General features: G+C 31.4%; 1 protein-coding gene across 3 annotated transcripts; it reads left to right on the plus strand.

Moving 5' to 3' along the window:
* Positions 1 to 775: 775 nt before the first annotated feature.
* On the plus strand, positions 776 to 20,120 carry LOC112692262. Of its 3 annotated transcripts, none has more exons than XM_025566869.1 (19): positions 776 to 1,107; positions 4,191 to 4,460; positions 4,538 to 5,775; positions 5,855 to 6,022; positions 8,679 to 9,193; positions 9,314 to 9,767; positions 9,850 to 10,224; positions 10,369 to 10,590; positions 10,668 to 11,351; positions 11,451 to 12,023; positions 12,113 to 12,307; positions 12,370 to 12,573; positions 12,638 to 12,992; positions 13,475 to 14,188; positions 14,271 to 15,732; positions 16,026 to 16,284; positions 17,854 to 18,331; positions 18,467 to 18,809; positions 19,518 to 20,120. In XM_025566869.1, the coding sequence occupies exons 3-19, from the start codon at positions 4,633 to 4,635 to the stop codon at positions 19,783 to 19,785; spliced, it is 8,412 nt and encodes a 2,803-aa protein (XP_025422654.1). In that variant the 5' UTR covers positions 776 to 1,107; positions 4,191 to 4,460; positions 4,538 to 4,632; the 3' UTR covers positions 19,786 to 20,120. The 3 variants fall into 3 exon arrangements, with proteins under 3 accessions (XP_025422654.1, XP_025422655.1, XP_025422656.1); XM_025566870.1 differs by having other exon boundaries at positions 4,191 to 4,428; XM_025566871.1 differs by having other exon boundaries at positions 14,274 to 15,732; positions 19,518 to 20,119.
* Positions 20,121 to 20,150: the final 30 nt, after the last annotated feature.

Here is a 20,150-nt window from a genome sequence, read left to right on the forward strand (position 1 = left end):
TAGAGAGGGCGAAGGGGCAATCGCCCCCCTAGAATCTGTATTCAAGGAATTGATTATATGTGAGATACACATTTCAAATTATTTTAATGTGGATCATTTTATAACAAAATTACGCATGGCTGTGAATACTAAATTGGACTTTTTGTCGGGTCCATACTTAGTGAAGGATCAAATAAAATACAAACGTAACTTTCAAGACACTGACAAGTGTTAAAAAAGATAAACACAATAGTCGATTCTAAGTGCATCCGGCATAAGATTAAAAAAAAAAAAAAAAACCACAAATATTAAGGATTCGTCTGATTTAAATAATACCAATAATTTTACTAGTACATTTTGAGCCTGAATTAAAGAAAAAATTTGAGTCAACTCCCCCCCTTCCCTACGGTTTCCGGAGTGACGCCGCCGCCGGAAAACTCGGCGAGAACGCACCTGTTATCGGTGGAAACGTGATAATAACGGGGTGACCAAGTCGTCGTCAACCGACAGTTGGTCGAATCTCGGCGACGGTGCCAGTTGCCTCAATAGTTATTTCTTCTATATAGTCGTGCAGGACGCCGTCACGCAACGTCGTCACGTCCGACTGGTCGGTGCCGGTGTACCGCTCGATCTCGCGGCGTTGGTCTCTCTCGCGCTCCGTTGACCCCGGCTGCAACCGTGTACCGCCATGACCACGGCGCGGGAGGTGGTGGCGGGCCGGGAAGTAAACAAAGGGGAGCCCGTGGGACGGCGCGGAGGCGGGCGGCCTGGACGCCGGTTATCATCCTTCGCGGGCAGGCGGGGCGAGGGGATTCGTCGTCCGTGCACGCACACCGGAGTATTGGGTGTAGTGCACATTGCACCGGGGTACTGCATTCGGATATTTGCCCGCGGCGACGTTGTGTTCCGCGACGTTCCATTGCCCGAGACAGGTGCACAGCAATACGGCCGCCGCGCGTTAATTGAAACGAGTTCGGCGACGTGATGTCCGCTCACTGCCGGACACGAACGTAGACACCTCTGGGTGCCGGTATTCCGTGTACAGAGTTTCCCGTAGTGCGCCACATTTCATGAATCGACCGTCGATGGAACGGATGTTTCCAGTTTCCAATCGGAGCTACGAACGAGGTACTTACTGAAATTTGTTTGGTTTTGGTATTTTAATTTTTCTCATCCGCCCAATATGTTCGTCGTATCTCGATCGTCTACCTCATCGTCTCGTTTGAAAAGTTACTGGTTTCGTTTTTATCCAACAATTAAATAACAGTTGCCCATTAACGGCTTTTAATTTATTAGTGTAAACTGAACTTGTCGTATAAAATTTACTGTCATTAGTTAAAATAAAGATTGTCGTCGTAGACTTATGAAGTGATGTTTTTTTCTGTTACTAATCTGATACCAACATTAATAATATTTTTTATGTACTTATCAATATGAATACTTCAAATAGTCGAGTTCAGAATTAATGATTACTTACCTTTTTTATTGATTAAATTGATTTGATTTATCTTTTATATCTTTATATCTATTATATTTGAATTAAATTGATTAAACCTAAATCTAGTTTAATTTATCAATATCACTTTTCATAGTTTTTTGTTGTTATTGTGATGTTAGGTACTTGGTTGTACAAAACAAGGTTTAGTGTACTACTTAAATACAAATCGTCATCGTTTAATTTGCCATTAATGTATATTAGCTGATGAGTTTGTTTTTACCAAAACTTTTTTTTTAAAGAATATTCAAAATCTAATTTTATCATTCTCTGTTTCCAGAAGGGTAATTTTTTACGCTATCATACTTAAAATTTCTACTCCATTGAATGTAATTTTTGTCATTTTTCTGAGTTTTCTTAAAATTTTAAAAAGTATGCGAAAACATTTTTATTTTTTGTAATAATACTGTATTATGACTATATTAACAAAAAAATTATCATATTTTGTGTAATAGAACTTGCTATTATTGTTAGCAAATGATTCAATCATTGGTTCATTTTGTTATGTTTCAGAATATAAATTTCATTTTTTTGTAATAACCCCTTGTAACTTGTAACATTTGTATATTTGTTTATATTCATTCCAAATAATGATGGAGTTAAATATAAATTTTTTATTGTATATTTCAAAGTTTGAATGCTATTTTATAATTTTGAATATTTTTAACACTATTATTTTACTCATATAATGTCATTTCAAATTAGAAAAATATAATCTACATGTTTAAAATTCAAACACTATTACTCGTTCACTAATCGCTATATTTCCAAAATAATAAAACATATGAACTTGTAATTTGACATAATGATTCCTCTAATAATTAAGATGTGCAATAAAAAGGGATTTTGTAATAATTAGATTTTTGGTGAAAATAGTTTTAAGTTAGATACATTAATATTTTCTTTTTTTAATATATTTATTTTAAACATTAATTAATTATAATTAAATAAATATATAATAAATAAATAAAAATATACATCATTGGAATACACTGAATATATGCTTTTTAAAATGAATTGTTAATATATGAACTCCTTTAATAGTATATAACTTGTAGAATACATAAATGCATTTATCACTAAAATTTTGAATAATGTATACAAGGCTTTATGGTATTTCCAAAATATGAATGTATTACTGAGAGTTAGTGTTTATAGTTATTTATATATAATGTTCTACAACGTTTATTAATTGTGTGATATTATACAAATATTTGATAAATTATCATAACTAATTTTTTACCTGTTTACACAGAACTGTAAAAAATACCTTTTTTTTATAAAATATTAAGTCAAATGTTATGTTATATTTTTAAACAAAAAATTCAAAAATTACATTTTTTAAGTACTACACTAAATAATTATACATTATAAGGACAAAAACCTTTTACCATTTTAATTTATTTTGGGAAGATTTGTTTATATTTAATACAATGTGATTTTATAGTTTGCAGATAAATTTATGCAATAATATAAACATTAGTAATCATCAAAAAAAAAAAAAATTGTTTTCAATCATATTATATTATATAGCTATTTTATTAACACTGTTCAAGGAATGCTTTATTAATTATTTTTTATCCCACTCATAAATACTTTAAAATAATTAAATATATTTACTAAATTTGTCATATACAAGGTATAACCAAATTAAAAACTGGAGGTCATGGGTAGGGCCATCTTGTAATAATAATGATATTCATACAATTTCCTTAAGATAATTTTTTGCTGTTTAAATATCTTTGTTACATGGATTGGTTAACACCCAAAACCCAAACTCTTGACTTAAATGTTGTTATATATTATAACACAAAATAATAAAAAAAATTTATTATATTTTAGGATACAATAAATAATAATTTTACTAGATTGTTAATAAATCAATGTTTTCATTTTTACTTCATCATTTTGGATCACATATGTAAAAATATGCCATATAGTTAAGGTTTGTATGGTTTTAAGTTGAACAGTTGTAAAATATAATTTTGATATAAATGGGATGGTTAAATATAAAATATTTATTTACTTTTTAGGACCCTTATTAACAATTAAAATTATTTGTAATCATTTAAAATGTATGTATAAAGATAAATATTTTTAAATTATAATTATGATAAGTTTTTTCAATGAAAACTTATTCTACGTGTATTCATTGTTCAATTCCCGAAATTAATAGAAAAATAGAAAAATAGATTATTTAATAAAAATCTAAAACTTCTATTATAACTTTTGAATAAATTGTTAAAATAATGTAATACATAATTATATTTTAAGTTGTGTATTTTTAAGCAATATAAAATGTATGATGTAAGATTTTTCAACTTTGCTTATTTTTTGTCGAAGTATTCATGTTTAAATAATAATTATATATTTTTCCTACACATTTTATTATGATTTTCTATATTTTTTTGGAAAATGTAAATACATTTTGTGTGTTTTTTTACCCTAAAATAATTTAAGCAATTATATGATAAAATACAGATACTAATTTTAATAAATGTTTTTATAAATAAAATATAGTTTCAAGTTTTATCAAATTATTAATTTTGATAATTACATTTTTATCAGTGTTTTGGGTAATTTATGATTAATGGCAACAGTTATTATTTAGTTATTTTTTTATTTTATCATTTCCCAAAAATAATTTTAACTAGAGTTGAAAATATTTGGCTGTATTATCAATCTTATAATTTTTTTAATTTTTTTATGTCATTAGGTTAGCTTTCACAATCCAATACCAATGTAGATGGATAGTGATTAACTAATTCATCATCAACTTATCATGATATCAATTTTCCTCTATCGCTGGTAGTTGAACAAGTCTGGCCGTTCACCTTACGTAGTATTATGCATGGCACTACTTGAAAACAATTTTTAATGCAGAAAATATAACGGTTCTTAAGAAGTAATATAAATAGAAACATTTTTCAAATCATCTATTTATCACTATAACAGTAATTACATCTGTTATCACTACTAGTTATAAGTAAATTTTATTTAACTTTTTTTTACCACTCTTATTACTAAGGAATCACATTTCTAATTGTAACATTTGAAATTCAGGTATTCTAATATTGTTAACAACGCTCTTACTGTTGTCTTCATTGAACGTTGCTGCTCTGTAAAAATCCAGCAGCAGCAACAGTACTAGTGCGACTATGAACCACCTTGGAACTGAGACAATTGGTCGTCGAAGCTTGTTGAATGGATTAATGACAGCAGCAACGAGATCTTGGCGACATGGTCTTCAACCTAATGGTCACACTTCAAATGCTATGGTATTTCCTACTATTACTACAGCTGTTAATTCTAGTCCAACTTGTCGAACTCCCACCACGGATAGTGCCAATATGATTGAAGAGCAGCGCAGGCGGCTTCAACAACAACGGCATCAAGATCACAGACTTAATGTTCTTTGGTATGGTGGAGATGATAGACAACAGCAACAGACACCAGCTCTTCTTTTTGAATCTCACAATCAATATCAGTCAACAGATGACTGGGAAAAACAACCTCTACGACAACGGGGACGAAAATCTCAACGTTCACGATGTCGGCGAAATCATAAGAAGAAACATTCTATGTTACCCACATTACCGATTTCATGGGCTGCCATGTTAGTAGCAATGTATGCAGCTGCTATGGCTGTAGTATACTTTATATTTGGCGCTTCTACCGGCAGCGGATGGATATGGTTAAGAGGTATTGCTGTTAACAATAATAGTTTATTGTGGTTATACCATCTACCACCGACATGGTATTATATAGTACAAGCTTTTTGTGCAGCCATTATCAGTTGTTGTTGCCATCATTTGTGCTTCCAGCGACAACAATGGTGTTGTTATATATTACTTGCACTATTCAGCACCACACTATTGCCGTCTATTCCACTTGCCGAAGTCTTCAGTGGAAATATTAAAACAACTTCATTGGGAAATTCAATCACAAAACAACAACCGAATTCCTATAATCCAGAAGATTTTAATGATAATCGGTTAGCATTATATGAAGGCTTGTGGCAAATAGTTTTTTTCATATTCATTGCATATTGTTTTGTATTGCCGACAAGCAACAGTGGATTATCAGATAATACAAATGACGAAAACATTAATGAACCCAAAAAAGATGTTTTAATAAATATCAAAGAAGACCACCATGTTACAACAGCAGTTTTGATATTTTCAATTGTGGCCTCAATGGGACACACAACATTAAACATATACACCGCACACTGTTGGTACTCCCCACAACATATTCATCGAGATTACAATTCAACTAAATCTATGGCCGCTATACAACAGGTTTGATCACAATATTTTATAATATGTTATTGTTTATGATGCGAGTGTCTAATTTTGTGTTTTTTGATGTCCTCAACAGCTTATAGCTAACACCATAGTGCTGGCTTGTATCAATGTGACTGGGTGGCTAATACGTCAGTCTGTGATTAAAGACCGTGCAGAAATTATAGGTTATGAGGGTAACAACCAGTTTCTAGGAAAATACCAACAGTTACGCTTTGCACTAAGACGACAAGCTGATAAACTGGTAATTATAATATTTTGTTAACTGTTAATACTAGTTGTAATAATATGTTGTTTAAATTACTAATTTTAAGATTGTATTCATAGTAATTTGATTATTATCTTTATTTTAATCAATTTCATATGACTTTTCATATTATATTCTCATTATATTTTCACATTGGGATTTATTATTTTTCATTGTATATTATAATTTTAGTTAGTACTCATTTTGTAACTCAAAACACAATAACAAACACAAATAAATGTGGAATCATTGTTCATATATTTTACATTATATATATATTTTTTTTTTATTTAGAAATCAAAAATAAATAGTTACAAATTAACAAATTTAACTGTGTAGAGAAGAATAGGAAATAACACTATATCAGTTAAAAGAAATATTACAGGTGCCATTCTTGATTTTTTATTTTAAATAAATTTCACTGTTAATATCAATAACTGAAGGCTTATAATCACAGATTATATAATTTATTTTATATAATATTTTATTTAATATTTTAGTTTTTATTTAAGTTGTATTTTGAACCTGCTTAAATGTTAATAATAACATAATTATTTTAATGTATACCAACTCTCTAGACTGATAGGTTGCTATTTAGTCATGGATAGAGGACTTTCAAAAGAAGTTTTCGTAAAAAAAAGTGTACTTTTAATTTTGATTGAAATTTAAGAACAAGATTTTGGAGCTGATCGTTTTTGTTTTGGACCACTTAGGTACTTTGGAAGATTAAAAATATTGATGGTATAGATCTGGGTCTTAAAATTTAAAATTGTCTATTTCCAGTCTTCTGAATGACTCCTGAAATTTGAATCTCATAATTTGTCATTATTCTTCAAGCAAAAACTAACAAATTCCTTGAAAGGAAATTTTAGGTTAGTTAATTTAAACTAATGTATTTATTATTAATACATTTTTCGATTTATCTATTTATTTTTGTGCTCTATATGTAGGTATTAAAATATGTAGATTTGTAGCATACTTATAAACTATTTAAATAGATAATAATCAATTCTCCAAACCCAGATTATTTAATAATAATGTACCTTTGGTGTTCAATAAATATAAATTTCTTCATTTATCTCAGGATTACAGCTGTCATAGTCATATTTAAAATGTGGCACATAATATTTGTTTTACATTCTGAAATTAAAATGTTTATAATAATAAATTTAATTAAATTTGTTTGAAATAATTAAATAATAACTTATGTTTTTATTTTTAAAAAGGTAATATAACTTAAAACAACAAAATTTTTACAGTAACTCATGAATTTATTAATTATAAGATGTTCATTGAATAATCTCATGTTATTAATGCATAGCTATGAATTAACAGCCTAATATAATATGATTTATTTTCCTTCACATTTTGTAAGTGGGGTAAGATAATGTAAATTATTTAAATCATTTTATTTTTATGAATTATGTAGGTTATAGACCATAGGGTCATGTATTTTTGTATTCTTAAAAATCAAAATAATTTATTTTGTTTTTTATCTGTTATTCTAGTAAATTCATAAATAAACATAACCTCAATTTATTTTCATATTTTAATATTTATAAATATTGGTACAGTATATACACAACATTTGTATAGTAATAAACATTTTATGTGTTGTACAAAAATCATAAATTGATGACTGAACATAATATAATATATGAGGAAATGGCTATCCACATTCTATTGATTGAACTCATGTTAAAAATACATTCCAGTAATACTGCAGTTTATTTGAATTCCTAATGTATGCTTTTATTCTATATATATTTTTAATAGAATTAATGCTAGTTGGAATCTTATTCATTAATAAGATATCTAACATAATTAACTTTAATACAAACAAATAATTATCATTATTTTTATAATCAATGACATTACCTATTTATATATTATATAATTGATAATAAGTAATATGAAATATGTAAAACTAAATTAAATCGAATATAGTATTATATTTACATTTTAATATTTTACAATCTATTGAAACCATAGAAAATTGGTAGCAGTGGTATAGCTAGAAAAATATTTTGGAAGGGTTTAAAATTTTTAATCCTCTTATATAAGTATTATATTTTCATTTTAGCAAATTGATTATACATAAGTTAAAATATTAAATTATTTAATTTATTGAAACTGTGAAAATTGTTTTATGATGATATGATACCTATTTCTTAAAATTATTGTTTACTTTACAAATTAAGAGATACATTTCATTTTTTAACCCGTGAATTCCCCTGGCTATATCACTAATTAGTGCTACACAATACACCTATTTCCTATACAACCTATACCACAAATGTATAAGTATATTACAGATATTCAAATAATAATAATGCCTTTGGTTGATGGCGCTGTCAGTGGAATTTATTTTAATTATAATAGGGCCATAAAAAAAGCGCCTATACCCAAATGTTATCGCCTAATCTTCTCTACACCGTGGTACGAACTTAATATTAACTTTATATTCCCCGATAATTCAAAACATATTCTTTTCGAATTTAGCAATGTTTTTATAGTTACTCATAAATGTATGGGAAATGTCTTGATCTATCTTCTTAGTAATAAATGTTACTATGATTTATAATATTTTTACTACTTACAATTTATTTTAAAAAGTTTATGCTGTTACTAATATTATTTTGATATAAAACAGAATCTTCTACTGACGTCTTTGCTGCCGATACGCGTATTTTCGGAAATGAAATATGATATAGTCACTGATGCTGCACGTTCCTATAACATTATAAGCGGTTCTAATGACGATAATCCTCAGAGCAAACCATCTCAACAAGAATTAAATCTACAAACACCTCAACTGCCTAAATTGTATCTGAAAGAATATGAAAATATTAGTGTGGTGTTTGCCAATCTAACGGGTTTCTGGAACAATGGATCTGCTATCACAGGCTATGGAGAATCTGGGTCTCAATCGTCTCGTCAGCTCATCACTCTTATTGACCGACTTATGGTAGATTTATTTTGTGCACTGGCCCGTAGCAACCACTGCCTTCCTATACGCTTACTCGGTCACCGTTTATACTTCGTAGCAGGACTTCCGGCTGAAGAGGGTTATTTGCATGACGATAAAAACCCTAGGTGGACATTGGACGCTGATAAACATGCCAGTAATGCTGTCCGTTTGGGACTAGATCTAATCGACGCCGTTAAGTAAGTACTAAATTAAATAAAAAAAATTAATAATTAATTAACTCATAATTAGCACATTGTAAATTTGTTAATTTTTTAAATATTATATTGTAATTGTAACACCAACATTTTGTTAAACAGTACAGTGATTCGTGATGTAAGCCGACATGGTTATGGTCGTAATATAAATCTTAATGTTCGAGTGGGCGTTCATTCTGGCCGAATTGCATGTGGTGTACAGAGTTTCACAGGAGGCATAGGGACCTGTTCCAATTTCGGAAGTCGTTGGCAGTATGATGTTTGGGGCCGTGACGTTAATGTGGCTTCTCATATTGAATCCAGTGGTCGCCCAGGGTTAGTGCACGTTAGCCGGGCCACTGTTGATAAAATTACTGAAAAAGAAGTAGCGCCAAATGCAGCCTCTGGGTCAAACCATTTTCCAGCTGAAGTCAAGTTCCGCAAAAAAACCGTTAACCCTGGACCAGATTTTAGTGATAAAGACAATTATACCTTCGAACGGAGTCATGAAGAACAAAGAAACCAGTTTCTTCGCCACAATCGAATCGATACATATTTTGTTGTGCCTAGCACATTGGTAAGCTATAGTCCGATACAAATGTTGTATAATGAATTAAATGGATATTTTTTAACGAATATGTTTTGTAATTTTTTTCTAGTCTCCTAATTCAGAATTCAATAAAAATCCTATAGAAAATTGTGGTGATGCATACATCACCAATGACGAAAATCATTACAGTAAACATATTGAACCGTTGATTCTCCAATCGATAGAACACCAGTTACAGAAAGAGGAGATACGGCGGCAATATGTTTCCATTGATTCTACGCAGGAAAATGTAAATACTTCGGAACAACTGGATCAAACCACTAAAAAAACAGGAACTGTAGACATACCTGTAACAACCACCGCTCCAGTAACCAGCGTTAAGATGGTTATGAACCGCCATAGGCGTAGTAAATATTTTGAACAAGAGTCCCTGCAAGCTTTGGTGACAAAAATGAATACAAGTTCTGCTATTAAAATACCAATGGTGCGTATTATGCAGTATTTAATGTGGAGTAGTTATGTTTCTCTTCTAATTTTTATTTTTACCTGAAGAAGCGCAGAAATCGTGACCGCAACACAAATAAATTAAATGAGTTTATTATTTTAATTTCATGGTCATATTTTTTAGACGCGTCGCAGTCGATGGGAGGATGATATTTTTGGAGGTCATGACAGTAATGAACATGAAAAAGTTAGAGGTAAATCTGATGATGATGATCTCTTTCGGCTAGCCAAATCACAGCTAATGCTTCTTTGTGTGATTATTGCTTTGTTTGTGGTGAATGTAACCACCATGCCATGGACTTTGTTACTTGGCATAACGTTTATTACACCGTTTGTTATAACTGCTGTGAGTATTTTTCATCAAATCAAATAAAGATATTAGTTATAAATTATATAATTACAATTTTATTTATTTTGACGTAGGGAGAACTTATATATGTGATGGCCTTGTTGATTGATTGGATTCCACGCCCCACGTTACACAGCTCTACTTACTCCACTGCAATTTTTGCTGACGATGATGAATATTATCATCACTATGATAGCGATAACAATGATAGTGATAGTAGTTACAACAGTGATGGTGGTGGCAGATGTTTAACTCGTTTTCTTATTTGTCATCATCCTGGTAGCTGTTCGTTTTTGGCTAGAATATTTAAGCCTTTTAGGTCAGAGTCTAATACTACTATTTCGACTCGCAGTCCTCTAGAAAATAATAACAGTTGGAAATGGCTTCCTGTAAAATGGTGCCGTTGCTGTCAATGTTACGGTCGCCATAGCTGGTTCACATCATGTTTTGATAATGAAGGCGTGTCGTCTGGTGTATCGTCTGACGATAGTGATATCGAGAGCCGACTTGGTTTTCGGAACGAGAATGCCATAATGGCATCTACAGCGGGTGTGTCGCCACCACCACCACAACAACAACAAAATCAGCTACAACATGCACAGCCCCTTAATATAAACACCAATAGACAACGTCAGCGACATAGGCGATTAATGCGAAAATATCAAGACGAAGAAAGACGCACTTGGTTCTTTTGGCTAGGTGCTTGTAGTGAACTAATCGTTGTGTTACTAGTATGTCTTTTAGCCCTATTAAACGCTGTAAGTATGTTAACTATGATTTTTTCGATATTTATTTATAACTACATTTATACATTTAACAAAAAGCATAGAAATTATGGCATATTTTATTGTTTGTAGTTTACTTGTGAACCAGTAGCGACAGCTACATCAAATGCTAATTTTGATGATCAATTCCATGTCCAAAACAAAATCATCAATGGTACTGGTGAATTCAATACTCCTATAGTTAATATCAATACAACACAAGACAAAAACCATAGCCCATTGACTTGTTTTTGGCCTCAATACGCTGTGCTTACATGCTGCCTTGTATATGTGTCAATTGTTATTACATTTCCAATATATTATGGATCTCTGCCAACATTGCGTATAAAAATCGGAGTACTATTTGTCATGACTTGTGTGTTCGCTGTAGCATTTATTCACTTTACTCATCGACATGTATTTGTTGCCGCTTCAATATCATCACAGAGACCTTACAATATTGAAAACGTCAATATTCTTGGTCAACAGATTATTAACACCACCAACAAACAATGGCTTAGGGAACATGACCAAGAACTACAGCATGCTGCTGGATTGAATACTGTGATTGCTACAGTGTATGCAATTGCATTTGCCATGGCTACTCTTATTTGCTTCATATATAAGCATCACTTACTAGATCGGCGAGCCCACAATAAGGTTAAGGTTAGTATTTACAATTAGGTATAACTCATTTGGAACAGTATTTTTGTTACTGTACTATATTAATTCAAGTTGTCAATTTGTATTTACAGATGGATCGTGAATACAGACGATTGGGTGTGTTACGTGTGGCCCATCGACGTACTTTGCATGCCATCGTACCTGACCATGTAGCTAATTCATTACAAAAAATCTACTCTGATACAAAAAATGTTGATTATGGAAGAACTCGGCGGGAACTTAATTTAATATCTGCTGATAACCAACCAATACCGATGAACCACTCGGTACATTCAGTATTACTCAATAATTTGTATAGCTCTTATGTATTATTTTTCTTATTTATTAGCTAAACCGCCAAATTCGAGAACGGATTCCAGCTTACATATCTCCACTTTATTACTATGGCTACCGATCTGTAGTCGTCATATTTGCTACTGTTGTACAATCAGATCAAATGTTACCAACCATTATCCCAAGCAGTGAAAACAACTGTCATTACAATTATCGTCAGCTTTCATTATTTCACAACATATTCAGTGAATTTGATCGGGTAATTTTTATAAAGTATGAATCTAAATTAATTTTTATTTTAAAATGTTTTTTTATGTAAAAAGCTACTCGATGGCCAAAAATTTCGAGGTCTGGTTGAAAAAATTAAGATGGTTGGAACCAACACATACATGGCAGCTGTTGGGCTGCAACATCAGCATGAATCAGAGCATCAATTACTCATGTTGCTGAAAGAGATAAAACAAAGAAACAATGAAACTAGTCAGTATAATAACAAAGACGAAAAAGATGACATAGACAATAACCTAGCAAATGGCTACGAATTATATGATGTTTTATCAGCACATCATGTTATATTTGCTTTGGATTTCATTTGTAACATGCGTCGTATTCTATACCGCCAACAGTCATCAGTAATGACTCCAAATTCGTGTAACTCACAAATCGCTCTTCGAGTTGGTTAGTACAAGATAAAAATAGTAACTCCCAGAATTCCCAATGTATTTATATTTTTATAATCAAGTATAACAATAAATCTTACAGTTAATAAATTCTAATAGAATAAATTGTACCATATGAATTTCTTTTTTAATAGAATAAAAGTTAATGCATTTTAATTTGATTTGTTTTTTAACCATCAATAATTTAATTTAGACATACTTTTATAATTTTAATCATAATAAACTTCGTATTTTTTATTTATTAGGCATAATTTTTTCATAAAAAGAACAACATCAAAACTTAGATTCCATATTCACCTATTATATTCCTAATCATTAATAAATTATTAATAACTAGCTAGTCATATTATTTCAATTTACAATTAATTAGTTAAAAAATTAAAACTGTAAGAATACTTTTGTATACTGTTAATTTGTTTTTATCTTTTTTCTATTTTATATTTAAAACTATTAAAACATATTATTTATATATATTTACAGGAGTTAACCTTGGACCGGTTGTGGCTGGATTAATTGGTTGTAATGACAGTATATGGAAACGGCCTCAGTATGATATATGGGGAAATACAGTAAATGTAGCCCACCAAATGGATACCACTGGTGTACCAGGAAGTACACAAGTCACAAACTATGTGGTTGAAATAATGAAATCGATAAGAAATCCTAAATATGAGTTTGATGTCCGAACCAAATTGATCAACAAAGACAACAAAAGAATTGCTTACTTCGTTCGTGAAAATTTTGAGTCTGATGAAAGTCATAATTCGATCAAGGCTTCAGGCTCTTCTAACTATAGTCAAACTCAACACCATCAAGTTTCTATGAGTAATAAAAGTCATCTTCAGCATCTCGAGCCGGAAGACCGCCTACAACTGTATAAACATCCATCTACTATACAACCATCCCAGAATGCCTACCGTGCGATCACACAACAATTACCTCGGGATCAGTTGCATAATATACCCGTTGTTACTGTACACTCGCAACATTCATATTATAACGCTATTCCACAGCAACAAGAAATAAGGCATATTAATACGGAACCTCAAAAATCACCACCGCCACCACCACCACCACGTAGTCCACCACCTGTAAACATGCGGTGCACACAGCATACTACTAACTATCCCAAAGTTCAATATCAATGTAGTGGAGAACGTGAACGAAACTTGGATAAACGACAACGATCACGAGGTGACTGTTACAACAATTAAATATTAAATGTAAAATGCCTCTACATATATTTTTACTAATTATTTTTCCCCTTATTCACAAGCAGGTTGCCAATTGTCCCATAACATTCAACAACAGAACCGGTGCACTCCTGAAACGACTGCGAAAACCACAGCCATATACGCTCGTCCACTACAACATCAACAACAGAACAATAATAAACAGTCTAGTGTAACTGTGGTGCCTCGGGGGCTTGTTAAAATTTTTGGCGATGAACCAAAACAGATATCGCCACAACACACACCAACTATTTCCAAATCCAAACCAACATGTACCTCAAACCATAGTACTAATGAAACTGTATTTTCTACCAAAAATACTCCACAACAACTACAGCAACCACGCCGACCGAATGTTTTACTGCTTTCAAACACAGCAACAGAAACGGCTCCAAATGTATCTAAAAACTTTGACGCTGACCGACCATTGCCAGCGCCACCGCGTTCTTCCGATACTGTAGCTGGTCGACAACGACATCACCACGATCCTCGGCGGCGGCGGCGGCATCATAATCAATCGCAAATGATGGACAAACATCAACAGGAAACACAACAACTGCTTGCCCGATCAGATATTAATAACGACCCAGTGGTGGTATCGTCGGCAGCTTGGCCATCGTCGTCTTCGTTTCGTTCACCAATTAGTGCAGGAAGTTTTATTGGTATGTCATCTCCGCCATCGTCATTGTCATCATCCGAGTCCACAGATGCCGGTGGTACTACCACGTCTAATAACAATTATAATACTACTACTACTGCTTCGTCGTCGGACGAAAGTTTCGGTCGTACAGCTACAGAAGATGGCGGTGGCATTGATCGAGCGGATATTGAAGATTTCGATACTGCTGCCTCTTCCGCAGCTTTGTCTCCTATTCACCACCGGTATCGACAACAGCAACATATGCTGCTTCGTCAATGGTCTCCATCAACCACAGCCAATTCGTCTCCCGTTAAACGATCGTCTTCTTTCCGATCGCCACTTTCATGTGGCGACAACATTGCCGTATCTTCATCGTCATTAAAATCTCCACTTATGGCGGGGAATGCCATCACCACAGGCTTTAGTGGTACACAATCATTAAACCGCCGTCGTATTCACCCCACCAATACTACTTCTGGTGTTAGCAATTCTAGTCGTCGTCGGCGTCGTCGGCAACAACAACAGCAGCAAAACAACACACCAAACACTGAACAATCGATATCTCCTGGCGTTCCAGATGTTACAAGTGCTGTTACTGCCACCGCAATGACGTCATCTGAAAAATCTGAATCACCATTACCGTCACCTTGGAAAAAACAGCAACAGCAACAGCAACAACAACAACATCGACGACAAGTAACGAGTAAAGAACAAGGATCAGGTTGTGCCGTTGTAGGTGCTGACTTTACTGACGAAATAAGACGCATACTGTTATTGGATCATCACCGTGGCAATGTCCGTCAACAACAGCGAGGCCTATGCGAAGGAAAAGAAGTACAAGTTAACAAACATCGTCATGTTAAAGAGTGAGTACAATATTTATTTTCTATTTTAAGAGTGTGGAAAAATTGAATCATTAATAATTTAAGTTATACATTATTATTAATACTTAATGAATTCTTAATTAAGTTTAAATAAGTTTAATATATATGCTGCTCTATTGATAAACTTTTATGAGCTCATTAGTAAAAGAAAGTAAATATATAAGTGTGAGCCTCAGAATTCTATATTTGTGTGAACTATCAACGTTACAATTTTGCGGCCTCTTATAAAATGAAAACTTCCAAACCTTTTTACACATTGTTTGTTTTTATGTTAGGAAAATATACGAAACAGTTGCTAAATTATCTTCATCTTCAAAGCCACAACGAACTGCTGTTGTTTCGACGACGGATCAAAATCTCGATAGAAATATAGAAAATCAACGTAACGAAAACGATAGCAAAGATAGTAATATAAACTCAGCTGCAATTGTAGTTTCTCAAACTATTGGTATAACTACTGATAGAGAAAATATGTCATCAACTTCATCGTTTGAGGCACGTGAAAGGGAAATAACGGAACAAGTCAGACGACAGGTGAAAAAAATTATTGTTTTATTACATGTTAGTCTTAATTGGTATTAAAATCTTGGTAAGGTTAACTTTGTGTATTGCAAACGAAATTTATAAATCAAACCTGCATGTATTATATTAATTATACAGGTATGTATAATATATTAATAAGTAGGGCTCCTCTTAAAACTACTGTAATATGCATGCATTTATGCACTAAAAAATTGCGAAATATGCAATCAAAATATGTACTAAAAATTATAAAATATGCATTTTTAGCTAATAAAAACCATATTATACACAAAAAAAAACATTTTTAAATTTGCATAGCATTTTATTTAATTTGATTTACATTATTATTTATTATTTATTATATGATTAGCGTTACACTGTATTGCTATGGGTTTTTTAATTTTATAAAATGTATAACTACATCTGTTATCACTAAGTACATTTTTGTACCGTGAAAAACTTCGTTCTACATCAACTGATGTTATTGGAACATATTTGAAGATTGCAAGATCCTCAACCTTTAATTTATTTTTTATTCAAATTATTAGAGAGTAAAATTCTGTCTCCAACCACGTTCCCCAATGCGTGATAGATTGTAGTTACAACACTTATAAAACTTATGTTTAAAAATTGCAGAATTAATTGTATAGTTCATTCAATTAAATTGTTTTTTAAAAAAATGTACTGAAATACCTATGCAATTTTATTTTTAAAATCCCAAAATATGCAACTAAAAAATAAGACCATTAAATATGTAAAAATATGCAAAATAAAAATAGTATTATTTGATTCAGTAGAACATGAATTAAATTTATATCCAGGTTAGCATTAAATTGGATAAATAAAAAAAAATATGCAATTTCATAAAAATCCGAACCCTATTAATAAGTTTAATATATTTATTGTACAGGGTCCGGCAGTGAAATGGGATGATTTCATCACTTAATTACTATTTAATGAATGAATAAATTTTAATTTTAATTTTAATAAATATAAAGTATAAGAGTTACAATTTTATGTTTAATACAAAAAAATACTATTTTCTATGTACTACGTTTGCCAAATGACCTCCATTGTTATTTATGCATTCTTGTAGGCGGAACTTAAAGTTATGCATGACCTCTCGCAGCATATTAATGGAAATTGATTCAATTTCGTCTCAAATGCGATGTTTGAGTGTTTGAATAGTTCTGCTGGACCTTGTATAAACTTATTCAGTAGCGTGGCGACTGGATTATTTTATTATTGCAAAGGACAACATACATTTTTGGTACCCACACTACCTTTAAAAATGTATGTCTATTTAATAGAACGTCTTCAAGTCATAACTGGACAACTGATACCTGATCTAATTTACTATACTTAATAATAATTAATAACACAAAAAAAGAACAGGAATTTTATGTAAAAAATATCGGTGCTAGGGGCATCCACCATCCTTTCAATATTTATCAGGGAAAATAGCCTATTTTGGACCCATATTCACCACGTTTCTGAACTTATTAATTGTTCAGTTATGATCAATTACATGACTGTACTTATTTTATTGTTTTATTTTTCTTGTGTTTTTTGATATTTCAGCAAGCTGAAGTTAGACGGATACTTCAAGAACATAAAAACAACGTGGTAGCGGTTGTCAGAGGAGTAACGGTAGGTACTAATGAATCGGGTCTACACAACCGACGACGAGTTCCAACAACCGCGATAGAATCTTTATGGAGTGATGACGAGTCAATGGAACCGTCATTGTCATTATTGAACGATGGTCACCAACAACGCATCGGACTTTCAGTAGGTGAATATGATGCCAATGCTACCTTGGTTGCTGCCGATAACGAATATACTACTGGCGGCGAAGGTGACGGGTACACAACTGACTGTGATGGCGATGGATACACAACCACTGGATACACTACAGATGATGCACCTCCCTCCACAGCTGGTATGGCTACTGAGATGTCATATGCCACGGCTGCTGATTTACCAAATATATCTCCAGCACGTCAACTAGCTGACAACTTATCCACCCTGAACGACACTGGGCTTACAGACGCTGAAGGTTATTATCTGATTATCTTGATTATCCAACATTATCTGATCTTTAAATTTAATTTTATATTATATTAAAGTAATAGAAACTGTATAATTATCATAATCAATATTGTAATCTTAACTCAACGTTTATCTTATATAGCTGCATTGAGTGACGTCAATTCAATGATAGACTACAATGACTGTAATGAAAATAACCGGTACAGAGGTCGTCGCCAGAGCAGCATTAGCAGTAACAGTGTATGTCCATATGCAAGCGATAGTTTTTGCGACGACGATGATGACTACAATGACGACGACGAATACTTTTTTTGGGACGGATACCACGTGGAAAATGAAAAAGCAGGCTCTGGCGATGATGAAGATAACATTGAAAGCCGTTATAACCATAGCCAGTTCTTACAGCAACAACAACTACTATTATCTTCACCGTCATCATCATCACCACTAATTAATGATGCCAACGTTGACAATAATCAGAAAAGGTACGTTTCGGTGTTATATAACACATGACAACATATAACTGTCATTTACAATATAGTCACTTTTATTTTAACATTAATAAGATAATACTTTAAATGAATTTGTAATATCGTAATAAATTGTTTTAATGTTTTAAGAAATTATATTTAAAATCATATCTGAACTATTTTTTTATTTAATATTTAAAACAATAATTTTAAATAAAATTAATTGCGACTCGTACTAAAATCCATTATATTTATATATTTTATTGATTTGACAATGTCTTGTAAAGATGTACTATAAATATATACAAGTTAATTAAGTGTTAAATAATAACTAAGTGAAACACTAATACAGTTGTACATAAATTATATAGATAGAAACTCATTAATTTAAGTTACATTACATTGAATAAAATTTCATAGAATTATAATATGTCATCAAATTAATGAAAAAATTAATTTCACTTTATGGCTACTAATATAAATACAAATAAAGATTTTTTTATAATAGTATTATATTATGTTAACACAATTGCAAGTTTTTAATAGAAAACTATTAAGTTAACTATTTTTTAAATATTTTGCTATGTAGAGAATATTGATATAATTTCAGATTTTTTTATAATTTTTTTCTTATTTTATGCATTTATAATATTATATTATATTATCATACTATATCATTTAATTTTGTCATATTGTTATTTTACTTATTTAAAATTTTTACAGATTACAATATCAGTCACAACAGCAAACTCCATCACAGGTCAATGTCGTCAATAATGTAAATAACTCTCAAAGGCCTAACACATCTGCTATCACTTGCAAAGCTTCAAAAACAACAACCGCTACAAATACTACTCCTGTAGCAGAAAATTCTACTTGCAATTCATCTGTTGTTGATACTTGTGCTGCTATTACTAATGCTAATACTACAAATACTAAATTAGACGAGCCACCACCATCTTCCAATACTAAGGACCAGTCAAATATATAATAAAGATATGAATAAGTTTAAAATAATTGAAGTGTACTAATTCATATATTAAATAAGTATATCAATATTATCATCACCAGTATATTTAAATATACTTAAGTCTAAAGTGATTGTACCTCAATATACTCAAAATTATTTTTGTAATCAAAAAATAACACATTCATAAATGCTAACTAAAAAAGATCAAATATATAAGAGTTCTATTGTTGTTTGTATATTTTAATAAACTAGTAAAAAGTCTTAGCGAAATAGAAATATATCAATTACTTAAAATACTTATGGCGATTTAGCTACTTAAATTTATTCATAACTCAAATTTTATGTTTGGAATAACTATCACCAATTATTGTTAAAATATAAGGTAA

Source organism: Sipha flava, unplaced genomic scaffold, assembly GCF_003268045.1.
Source record: "Sipha flava isolate LNK unplaced genomic scaffold, YSA_version1 71_pilon_pilon, whole genome shotgun sequence".
NCBI lineage: Eukaryota > Metazoa > Arthropoda > Insecta > Hemiptera > Aphididae > Sipha > Sipha flava.

Bases quoted from the DNA above. Each gene is read 5' to 3' on its own strand.
- LOC112692262 (XM_025566869.1), top strand. From the start codon at position 4,633: ATGAACCACCTTGGAACTGAGACAATTGGTCGTCGAAGCTTGTTGAAT. The intron at 12,993-13,474 runs GTTAGTACAAGA...ATATATTTACAG, and splicing joins ACAAATCGCTCTTCGAGTTG to GAGTTAACCTTGGACCGGTT. The intron at 18,332-18,466 runs GTTATTATCTGA...TATCTTATATAG, and splicing joins TGGGCTTACAGACGCTGAAG to CTGCATTGAGTGACGTCAAT.